This window comes from Plodia interpunctella, chromosome 11 (genome assembly GCF_027563975.2).
Source record: "Plodia interpunctella isolate USDA-ARS_2022_Savannah chromosome 11, ilPloInte3.2, whole genome shotgun sequence".
In the NCBI taxonomy this organism is placed as follows: domain Eukaryota; kingdom Metazoa; phylum Arthropoda; class Insecta; order Lepidoptera; family Pyralidae; genus Plodia; species Plodia interpunctella.
Window position 1 is genome coordinate 2,132,727 of NC_071304.1, and position 12,175 is coordinate 2,144,901.

Sequence of the window (12,175 nt, forward strand, 5' to 3'; positions counted from 1 at the left end):
TACATTATATATGTTCCTCTGTATTTGCATTTGTAGGTAGGTACAAGGAAAAAAAATCTTGTTTCTGTCTACTTTGTTGTAAGATGTGATACTGCATCTGTAGATGTGGTATTTGTGTTGACTTGGCTCTCGGCCGCCCTACAATAAGACCACTCCAAATCCTCCTCTGGAATTTTTATGAGGCCACTAAGCGACACACAGCTTGGCAGGTGATAGGCATCAAAATAATATTCCCAAATAGGGTATCTGTAAAGCGCAGGTCGGTTTTAAGATAACAGCGGAATCTTCAAAATAATTTAAGTACTTATTTATTTATATACAACAAATGGGTTATTATTTTACTATGACCACGGACTTCGAGGCTTCACCGCCCCGAACGCAACTAGGAACACATGGAGATGACAGAGACTATATTCGATTTTTTCGTCGCAGCGGAAGGAGGGCTTCAGTGCGCCGCGCGTGCGCACTCCGCACCAAAACCGAGCGTACCGCATGTGCGAGACTCCGTACCTCAAGAACCTGAAGCTGGCCCTCGAGCAAGCCACAGCCAGGCCCGTCACTATATTCGAAAAACAGCGCTACTTGGTTAGCTCTTTGTTTTTATTCTACACTATGACGACCTCCGTGGCGCAGTGGTGAAGTGCTTGCCTCTGAATCGTGAGGTTCTAGGTTTGATCCCCGGTCGGGTCATGATGGAAAATGATCTTTTTTCAGATTGGCCCGGGTCTTGGATGTTTATCTATATATGTATTTGTTATAAAATATAGTATCGTTGAGTTAGTATCCCATTACACAAATCTCGAACTTACTTTGGGGCTAGCTCAATCTGTGTGATTTGTCCTAATATATTTATTTATAAATAAGTAGAAAAAAATTACGTACACTAATTTCATTTTACACAAAATACTATTTGTACATATAAGATATAAATAAAAAAAATTGTTATGGAAATCTATGACTGTCACAATTTTATTTACAGTGCACAGTGAAAATAATGGAGGGCATTGTACTCCCGCTGGTGATCGCTCTAGTAGTAGTGGGCAGTTTCGTGCGTCACATGTACCAGCTACCAGGGGGCAAGCATTGGGCGGAGATCTACTTGTTGCAGACTATAGCGGCGTCGCTGCCGCTGTTGCAAATCATCTTCCCTATCGCTTGGGTGTCGTTGACCTGCTATGGATTGGCACGGTTAGTCTATTTACCTATAGCCAGTAGCAGAAACATTATACAATTTAAAGTGAAGGTAAAATTTAACACAGAAGAAACCACTGTGCGTAGAAAGCTGACATTTGGTATTAAAATTCCTTGGGAGAGCATCGGAGTACTGTGAGAGTTAGCAATGCTTGATGAATAAGCAAAAATTGAGCAGTTAATGCTTGACAAACGAAAAACTGGGATAATAAAGCTTTTCCCAGCGTGAAAAAGTGGCAAACATACTCACAAGGTTTAAAATTTTATTCTTTACAGTTTTAAACTGCTATCAGAAACGCGTCAAAAGTACATACGTCCGAAGTCCTGCTCGATATCAGAAGACGCAAGCGACCCCCTGATCCAAGCGCTGAGTGAGTCCAACCTCAAGCCCGAGAGCCTTAAGTCTCTAGGGAAGACTTTCTTCAATATCCTCACGGGCCGGGAGGATATGGTGGCGCGCACAGCGAATATAGTTCATGTGCTTGGCTCTATATCGGTATGGATTTTAAAATAAAATATCCCAACTTCCTAACTATAATATTATAAATGTGAAAGCAAGTTTGTTTGTTACCTATTCAAGCTCTATATACTCAAACAATCGTCTTGAAATTTTGCATACATGTAGTTTGAACTACGGCTATGTAGGACATAAGGTACCTTTCATCCTGAAAAAATAAAAGCTCCGGTGGGCATAAGCTATATTATAAATGAAATAATTTCAAAAGTAATATTATAAATGAAATAATTTCTTAAAACTCAATGCTCTTGCAGGCGTTATGTTGCGTGGACAAGAAAGGCATACTGTCCTGGCCGAACCCCACCGCTGAAAAGGTGTTCTTCCTGAGGAACTCCAGCCCCGCGTCCAACAACTCCAGCAAGACCAGTCTCGTGGGCTCCATGGGCCACCACAGCCCGACCGCCGACGATGTACCGGACAAACAGACAGACCCGTCTACTATTGTCGAGGTTTGTGGTAGTTTATAGGAATGAGTATGTAAGAGGAAGTGTGAAAGTAACACTAGTTAATGAGAAATTACATAGTTATAGGTTAGGCTGGTACGGGCATATTTTAAGAAGATATGAAAATCATGTCACTCAAAGGGCATTAAAGATGGAAGTAAAGGGTTCCAGGAATAGAAGAAGACCTAAGAAGAAATGGATGGAGTGTGTCAAGGATAGTATGAACAGGAAAGGAGTATCAATGGATATGGCAAATGACAGAACGAAATGGAAGGAACTTGCATACTGTGCCGACCTTATCCCACTCATGAGTGGGATAAGGTCAAGAAAAAGAAGAAGTGGTAGTTTGTAGCTGGGCTCGAAACCGATATTCTTTGACCGATTGATTTTCGAATTTATTCGTAATTGCTCCGCTCGAGTGGAGCACTTTTTACTTTTGATTATACTCTTATTGACGGCAGAACATAGAGAAAGTAACGTAGACAGAGATGGAATGTGCGAAGATGACGTCATCAGTAATTTTTGGTCACTTGGTAATGTTTTAAAAATATTTATTGCCAAAAAATAACAACACCACATTAAAAATTGTTGAATTTATTTATTTATATATTATCAAATGTGTTTAATTTAATATTTTAGTGTTTTACTCTACAATCGAAGCTCTAGTAACTACGAGACACAAAAATAAGCATATAAGTATTTCACCTGGTGGCAACTGCCTTATTTAAAACTTTATAGATAATCTAATTTCTATCGGTTCAGGTTCTAGACCTCACTCACGACCAAAACGCGCCATTTTGTGTGGAATGGGACGACGCAAGATGGCGGCAGCACCTGTCTCGACTAAAACCCCTCGGATTAGCCGCTCTGCTGAACACGTGCGCGCCCACGCCGCGCCACACGTACGCGCATTTCTGTGCGCATCTCACGTGCGAGGCCCAGTACAGGTATATCATCAGTTGAACAGAAAATCGTTATATGTTATGATATACTTGCCGCTCGCCCCGTCTTCGCTCGGGTAAAACCATAATAAAAAGTAGGCTATGTCATTCCTGAAGGTTTCGCCGATCTCTGTGCCAAATTTTATCAAATTCGGCCCAGTACATTTCGAGTGTATTCATTACAAATAAACATATAATTCTTTGTAATGATATAATGTAAGTTGTAAATAAAAATAAATAAATAAATGTATATCAAAAGACATTAAAATTCCTCCTTACAGTCGAATTCCTCATGACTGAGGACGGTGGTCATTAATTTCCAAGAAAATAAAGTGAAACGCGTACTAGACACACACGACAAATGCTGAGCGGAGACCATTTTGCCTTAAGCATTACCCGAACTTGGAGCCATGTCCCATGCTTATTTGCTAGCAAATAAATATTGATTGATTGATTGATTGATTGTACTGTTCGGTTTTGTAACTACTGTTCATTATGTTTGAGCAAATAAACGTTTTTTTGTTTATTTTCTATACACGAGGAGAAATAACATAATGCGTGCCACCTTTTAGTTGATAGACTTAGGTTAGTCGTAACAACTGTATGAAATAGTTCTATCTCATGTGGCTATGTAGACCAAGAAAACTATAAACAAGAGCCTACCCCTTGTTTAAAGTTTTCTTGGTCTACATAAAACTATCTACAATTTGCTACTGTGCGCTTGGGTGTTAAAATAAAATTCGTGACGTCACAATATATTACTATAAAAATAAAATTTTGTTTTTGACTAATAATGATTGGACTAATTGGAAAGTAGCCAATTAGGGACCAGCTAGAATGTATGCTCCATTGTCTTTGACAGCGAAGACTTAGTCCCGGTGACCAATCGCCGCTGTCTCTGCGAGTTGGCCAAACAGATCGGCTTCTCTGACGCTGTGGCCGACGCGTACACCATACACGAGTGTCTTCCCATCTTCAGACATTTGGTGAGTTTATTTCCCTTTTAACCGCTGCGGGGGAGTTCAATTAGCGTTGCACCATTAATATTTATACAATCACTTTCACCAGACATCGCTTGCGTGCTTCATCTACCACTAATGTTATTTAAAGAAAGTAAATTTGTTCGCTCTTCACGAAAATAAGGATTCACAATTGGTTGAGTAGATCTTTATCTACTCAACCAATTTTCCTGAAATTGTACATACATATAGTTTGAAGTATGGAGACGGACATAGGGTACCTTTCATCTCGGAAAAATAACTATTCCTGTGAGAAACCTATGCGGGCGAAACCGCAGGCAAAAGCTAGTCATCCATAGAGTATCCCTTTTGTACAAGGTTTTCCTACTTATAATACGACTAAATAAAATTCCACTAAACATTTCTCTACTCTATTCCCTTGTATAGAATACTAACTGTGACATCTCACAGTGTTGCGACTGACTTTTTGTGAATAAAAAATCCTACCTATTCCCTGCTCCTCGAAACATAATTTTATGATTTCATAATAAAAACCTTAATTGTTTAAATTAACCTTTCAAGTTTTCTTATATTAAGAAATGGACAATAGCAACTAGACCGAAAGACATTTTTTGACAAATTGGCAAAACGATCATACAAGCATTTACTCATTTCTTACGTAAAGACGAATACAATAATCACTTCACAGCACAGCACAGTATGTCAACTCCTTTAGCTATGCCAATTGCACACATAAAGATTCTTTTACTATAGGTACTTAACCAGACGATCGCGCAGAATCGTGACACAATAGGTAAACAATTGTTCGCAATCCATTGGCCTCACCTGTGCTTTTCCTCGATTCCTTAAATATCTGCTATCTATAATATAAATATATTGATATATAGATGTCTATCATGTATGTATATCTTTAATATCTATGTTGTTTCATTCCAGCAAGCGGACACAATCCGTCGCGAGACTCGGTTCGTGAAATCGCTACAACTCAGCACTCGGGTGAAAGTGCCATTGCCTCACATGTTGTGCGTTTTGGTTCGAGACCACGCCGGACAACTGCAGATGTTGTCGCAAGTAAGCTCCTATTACCATTGAATAAGGTCTAGAGTTCGTCAGTTTATATGATATTTATAGAATTGTTGCAGTCAGGGTTGCCACAAAATATGTAAGACAAATACTTTATCTATATTAATTCGTTTTATTTTCCAAATTTTCCTAAACGGCCCTTGATTAGGAGGCTTCCAACGTGTCATGTGTAGAGATGGGAACGATTCGATTAAAGGAAATAAATGTTGCTTCTGAGACTGTGAATTAGGTTCATATTCATTTATTTACCAAGTGTACAATGGTTGTCTTAAAATGATTAAAGTTATAACTTAATCACCTTACCTAACATATAATAAAAATGCGAAAGTAACTTTGTTAGTTACCTCTTCACGCATTATCTACTCAACCAATCTTCTTGAAATTCTTCAAATTCCCGGTCAAATTCGGGCGAAGCCGCGGACAGAAGCTACTTGTTATAAACGCATACTATTTAGTTTATGCTTATTTATTTAATATGTTACAATGTAGTTCAATGCAAGTGATGTTTGTCTATAAGAGATTGTGCAATTAGCTTTAGATTGGCGAATGTAGAAATGGATAACGGCAATAACAATTGTTGACAAACTTATTAAATAAAATACAAATAAATATTTATGCAATGGAAAGCTGAGGCTGGTTGGGAAAGCTTTTCAGCCATTATTAGGAAGCGGATTGCAGCTCCAACAGCCTGCTGCAGACGAGGCTGGATCTGGACAAAGGCATTATATTGCACTGGATTCGCATACAGTTCGACAAAGATTTTTTGTATTACCAACAGTATAGGCTATGCATGAAATAAACGCATTTTATTTTATTATTTATTTATTTATATACAATGCTCACGCGTTAGGGTACCGCAGACATAGTGTTGGACTCGTGCGTGGACTACTGGAACGGGCGCGACCTGACGCAGATCTCGCCGGCGGACCGCAAGAAGATCATCGACTTCTACCAGAGGAACTCGCTCACCGCATACTGCACTGCCTTCGCCTATAAGTATGATTGTTACACGACTGCCTATAAAAGGAATTTTACGTTTTCAGGGTTCGTGTTTGTATATAAGTTTCATTATTCCACCATAATTCGATAATGGTGTTTGATAAATAAATATATTAGGACAAGTCAAACAGATTGAGGTAGCCCCAAAGTAAGTTCAAGACTTGTGTTATGGGATACTAACTCAACGATACTATATTTTATAATGTATATATATAGATAAACATTTATGACCCGGGCCAATCAGAAAAAGATCATTTTCCATCATGACCAGGTAACGATCAGGGACCCCACGGTTCAGAGGCAAGCACTTTACCACTGCGCCACCTAGGTCGTCAATTCGTCGTCGTTGATGTATAATTAGATTCGTTACTACACTCTGGGTGACATAGAGACCACAACGTGACATCATTATAAATTTAATATGGCGGAGTATATCCTACCAATATTATTTCGAGAGTATATCCTACCAATATCATACCAATTTCGAGAATTTGTGTATGTTTGTTACTCTTTCACGCAAAATCGACTGGACAGAAATCTATTGTTATGAAATTTGGTACACGAGTAGAATATAACCTGGAATAACACATACCTACCTATTATCCCTAAAATTCCACGGGAGCGAAGCCCCGGGGCGCAGCTAGTACTCCATAATTTACAATCTAAAAAATAGCATGTTGAACAATAGCATTAATCGTGGCGCGTTTTGTACTTGATGTACTATTCACTGTACAATTCTTTAGAGTTTTATCAAAAATCAACTTTAAATATTGTCAACTAGCTTGCACTTGCCCGCAGGTTCGCCCGCGTTAATTTCTCACGGGAACAACCGTTATTTTTCCGAGGTAAAAGGTACCCTATGTCCTTCTCCATACTTCAAATTACATGCAAAATTTCAAGAAGATTTGTTGAGAAGATAGAGCGTGAAGATGTAACAAATAAAGTTACTTTCGCTTTTATATTATTAGTTAGGATTACGATAAAAAAAAAAATTGGTACATACATTCTACATTATTTTACATTAAATATATATTTTTTTAATTTCCCAGGCCATTGACCCGCAGCATAACCCCGGCGCTGGCGCACATGTACCTCGAGCTGCCGGCCGACAGCCGCCAGCTGTACGTGCCGCATTCCGAGAACTGGCCCGACATGCCCGCACTGCATTTCCACTCTACCGGTGAGCGGCATAAGATCTATACTCGCGTGATTAGTTGTCAAACAATACACCCACGTGTGCCAACGAGAGAACTCTGCAACGGCTTACTGCACTGGCATGATTTGTTTTTGTCACGCGTTGAATGCAACAAAGTCTTTCAGATGATAATAAATACTTTTGTGTCGAAAATGTGTACTTGTAAAAAATATTTTTGGTTTTAATGTTAGTAAATTAAATTATAAATAGTTAATTACGAGTAATTTTTTGTTTTTATTTTTGTTGTAAAATATTATTAGTAAATAAAAAAATTAAAAATATGAATTTTGGTTTTAGATTCGTTGTTGTTTAACGAGGTGAGTGACGAGGACGTCGACGACGCCGATGGATATTTCGACATGCAGTGCAATCAGGTATTACATATAAAATAGTACATACAGTCTCTCCCTTTCTTTCCTCTCTCTCTCTCCCTCTCTTTGTCTTCTTTCACCTTGAAGCCCGGAATTCGTATTAAAATAAATACTGACAAAAATTAGGCTACGTCACACTGCTGTTCTACAACTATGTCCATCTCCAAAAATCACAATATACTAGACTTGAAAATACAAAGAAGTGAATGATACATGAATAATTATATTATAATACCGGATTGAGATATGAAATTATGATATTCTATTATAATTAATGATATTCGGATTCTTCGTTAGATTGCGATACTTAGTTTCGGTTATGGATATTTCGATTTTTAACGAACTTCAAAATTTATATACAAATACATAACAAAATAGCTTCATTTATAGGCATGATGGCTTGTAGACATATACGGAATGATCTCCGTATGTACTACTACTACTACGTAATACTATTTGGTAATTTTTGAGTGTTATCTTGCAATTCTGCATAATGAATAACGTGTGTCTTATTTACACTTCGCGTCTATCCGAAATTGTCCGAAACTTATCGGATTCGGTTACGGTTGCGTATAGATTTTATAACGGACTAGATGTTGCCCGGGGCTTCGCTCCCGTTGGAGTTTTAGAGATAAAATGCAGCCTAGCAATCTTGGATAATGTACCTTTGTAATGGTGAAAGAATTTTTGAAATCGGCTCTGTAGTTTCGGAGATAAACATACAACTCACAAACGCTTACCTTTTTATAATAATAGTATAAATATCCGATAGATTCGGTTACATTTACGAAGCTCCTTAACATACCTAGTATCTATTAACTGTTGTTTAATATTTTGTAGGTGTTTATAGGCATGGTGACTATGCAGTACCAGGCGCAGAGCGACATGGTAGAGCTCATAGAGAGGCTAGAACGAGCTTGTATACGATTCGTTCACTTCAGCAAAGAGAACGAACTGCGCTCCAGGGTGTTTAGCGAAAAGATGGGACTCGAGTCCGGGTGGAATTGCCATATCTCGCTCATCAGCGACGAGAAAGAACACAGGTAACAAGTGAAATGTAACTGTGTGTGGTGATAATAAGGTCTAAAATTGGCTATTTAGAGTGTCTGCTTTGAGTGGGAGCAGGCGACGGGTTTTAATTGAATTAAATAGTAGTTATTCCACTAACCACGGCTCACAATTAAAAATATTTTAAACAATCACATTTAACTTTTCTCATTTAAATCATGCGTGTGACAGGAATAGACACAGATTCGTTCCATCTCTTTCGCACGCAACATGTGTGACTGAGACAGGCTGTGACTGAAAGTAAATAATCCTACTGTTTTAGTACTAAAATGTATGTAACAGAGTTCGATGTCACCGTAACAACTGAGCACAGAAGCGCTCGATAAATATTGTCTAACATGGATTTTGCTGGTATTAATTTCATCGAAATTATTTTCAAATGATTGACTTTACACGAAACTAATTCAAAACACGAACGATACGATGCCACTGTCGAAAGGTGCCATTGAAAAATAAGTTTTCCAAATTACTTGTACAGTCAACAGCACATTAAGTTACCCTGCATGATGGCCGCCTCTATGGCGTGGTGATAGCGGCGAGTTTGCAATGAATTTGTGTAGATTGATGTGCTGGTGACTGTACGTACAGTCAAAGAATTTGATTTGGTTGGAATGTTACCCTTAAGACTGGGCCAATTCGCACACTAGCGCCACAATCACATTTTCATCAATTCCTCTATAGCGATAACTAAGATTTCGTCACAGTAGATTGTGCTACACTATAGTTAATTGATATTATATAGTTTGCCACAATTTCCGGTGGTCACCAAAGACCTTGTCGTAAATTGTGATTGAATTTTGAAAAATATGAAAAACTATAATACCATATATCTAGTGTAGCTATGTATATTACATAGGGTACAAATGTCTGGCTACGTCGCACCAGCCTGGCCCTGGCAGAAAGCCAAGAAATGTTAGCTCGACGTCGTCAGAGATGATATGCGTGCCAATTGTTTCACAAATAGGTATACCGACAACAATGCGAAGTGGATACGAAAAAGTAGGCAAGTGGGCTCTGGGCTCCGATACTCAACGGCTGAGAAAAACCGGGATTAGGCTCAGATGAGAGAGTGTGTATATGTTTATCTAGTGTAGCATAATTTCTTGTATAATTAAAAAAAAATTGATTAAAGTGTGATGTTGGCGCTAGTGTGCGTGCTGGCCTAGTCTTAACAACTCACACGAATCTTCAACACGGACTGGACACATTACAATTTTAAGTTACCCTCTTACAGGACCCGTGAATTAGATGTTGTTTAGATTTGATGTTCAGCGGTGTTTATATTTGATTGAAACGCAAATTTTTAGAATGTTTTGACAAATTTTGTTAATTGGATTTGTTACACTTGTCACACATGCTTTTAACTTAATTTTGAAAATAATAATGAGATGAAAAAAAATCTGGAAGCAAGCGGGAATACGTCGACGTAAGACGGGCGACGAGATGAAAACTGGCATGGTCTCGATAGCTCAGTGATTAAGTGCACTGTCTCGGATAGACAGGTGCGTGGATTCAATTCCCTCTCGATTCCAGAATTTTTTCATCTCAAAAAAAAGCTTCAAAATTAAGCTTTTGTCTTCGCATATCGAAATGATGAAATTAATAAGATCATTTAATGTAACACACGCCACGTAATAATACGTGAAGACGCGACATTACAGTCGCTAACAACAGATACACGATCTGAAAGTTTAAAACAGTGCCGCGTGATATTTTTCGTGGCGCTAACTTTATTCAGAACTTGCTCAATGCTCAATGAATATTATTATTAGATTTATTTTGTTTCCCAATTTCACCCAATATGTTCTGAATTTCTAAGTCATATTTTTAATATCATGAATGGTGGATTAAAAAGATACACTTGCGTTTCATTTAAATTTAATAAATGTCTTTTCTATCTCTTTCTTGCCCCTTGAACCACAAATAAGTGTTGATATCTTTCGTATTGATGTAAAAAGTGTGTGGAGATAATGTGAAGAGTGAATAGGATGTTTTTGAGTTTGTGTGTACCTCATATTTGCCTCATTAGGTAAGATTTGGGTCGAAGCGTTTGGTTCCCACCCTATAAAAGGATCACCCTATATCCTCTCTTTAATGTTGTACGAGATAACGCCTTGAGAGTTGAAGGGTAACAGCAACCCAAAGGGTTGACAACAAGCAGGCGGCCGCTCGTAAAATCACAGCCGAATCTTCAAAAATTTAAGGATCATTTTCGGCGTCACGCATCGATGAGGATAGAGGCAAGAGGTCAGACACGCTTTATTGTTAACAAAATATTTCTTTTCGAGTGTGTTATTTCTAATACTGGCGTCAGATTCTATCTAGTCGCCTAAAGGCATCCGACATGACTTACGACTACCTACCGACATCTAGTGGCAATAGTAGTCGCAACACTAGTGAACTTAAACTTTGAAATATTAAAGTTGGTGTGATCGACAGCACTCGTGTTTCGCCGCTGTCCTCCCAAACGTTACCGCAGGGCAGGGGGCGCGCCAACACCACCACTCAACGAGCTACCTATAGGTTCGTCTGTTGCACTTGTAGACAGAGAAAACTTTAGACAGGATCTGATCTTAGCCACGTGAGATAGAACTATTTCATACAAATGTTACAACGTCTAGCCTACCTTGTTTGACGCGATAAAAACTGAAGATATTCGCTCTATTCCGTTTCTTCTCGTACGTTTTTGTATGAGCGCAATGGGAGATATGATGTCTATAGTTGTCTCTGTCTAGATTGGGTTGTTGAGCGGTACCTCACGTCGCGTGAACAAGAAAACATGTTTTTGAGACGTCTTGCAGGAAATTAATATTTCATTAGTATTATCAATGTATGTATAATGTATTAAGTACAAATTCAGTGTTGGTAAGAAAAACAATAAATATTTTTTAAGAATGTTAGAGAAAATCTATTCGATGACGCTAGCACGAATATTTACATTAAAGTCACCGTGTTCTAAATAGTAAATTATATGTATATCTATATATCGTATCGATAACAAAATTGCATGGGAAATAGTTCACTTTACTTACGATATAGTAGTAGTATTTATAATTATGAAAAAGGCGATGTTTGTTTCTAGCGTACTTTCGGAAACTTATGTTTACGAAGTTTTAAGAATAACAAATATGGTCATGAATAAGGAAATGAAAACAATTTCACATTGGCTTTCGCAACCCTTATTTGTCATCTATCTAACTAAATGGGGCTTTAATAATAAATATTCAAAATCTTACTAACGTACAACCTGCATGCTTTGGTTAATTGTTGGATTAATTTAATTTTATTTTTTGCATTACGTATTTTACAAATGCTTTATATGTTCTCTTTCTATCACCGAACTGCACTGCACAGAAAATCTGTCATAAATATATATTTATTATCAAT

The 12,175-nt window shown here is 38.0% G+C and overlaps 1 protein-coding gene across 4 annotated transcripts in view; it reads left to right on the forward strand.

Moving 5' to 3' along the window:
• Positions 1 to 12,175, forward strand: part of l(2)k05819 (lethal (2) k05819) — a 28,411-nt gene that overhangs the window by 2,223 nt on the left and 14,013 nt on the right. For 2 of the 4 annotated variants that reach the window (XM_053751428.1, XM_053751429.1), the window contains exons 5-16: positions 433 to 585; positions 980 to 1,188; positions 1,468 to 1,687; positions 1,963 to 2,157; positions 2,914 to 3,098; positions 3,955 to 4,078; positions 5,009 to 5,143; positions 6,006 to 6,151; positions 7,204 to 7,334; positions 7,647 to 7,723; positions 8,561 to 8,763; positions 11,228 to 11,311. In XM_053751428.1, the coding sequence (XP_053607403.1) occupies positions 433 to 585; positions 980 to 1,188; positions 1,468 to 1,687; positions 1,963 to 2,157; positions 2,914 to 3,098; positions 3,955 to 4,078; positions 5,009 to 5,143; positions 6,006 to 6,151; positions 7,204 to 7,334; positions 7,647 to 7,723; positions 8,561 to 8,763; positions 11,228 to 11,311 (1,862 nt within the window). The remainder of the gene's footprint in view (positions 1 to 432; positions 586 to 979; positions 1,189 to 1,467; positions 1,688 to 1,962; positions 2,158 to 2,913; positions 3,099 to 3,954; positions 4,079 to 5,008; positions 5,144 to 6,005; positions 6,152 to 7,203; positions 7,335 to 7,646; positions 7,724 to 8,560; positions 8,764 to 11,227; positions 11,312 to 12,175) is intronic. The other 2 variants (XM_053751431.1, XM_053751432.1) reach the window with 1 other exon arrangement.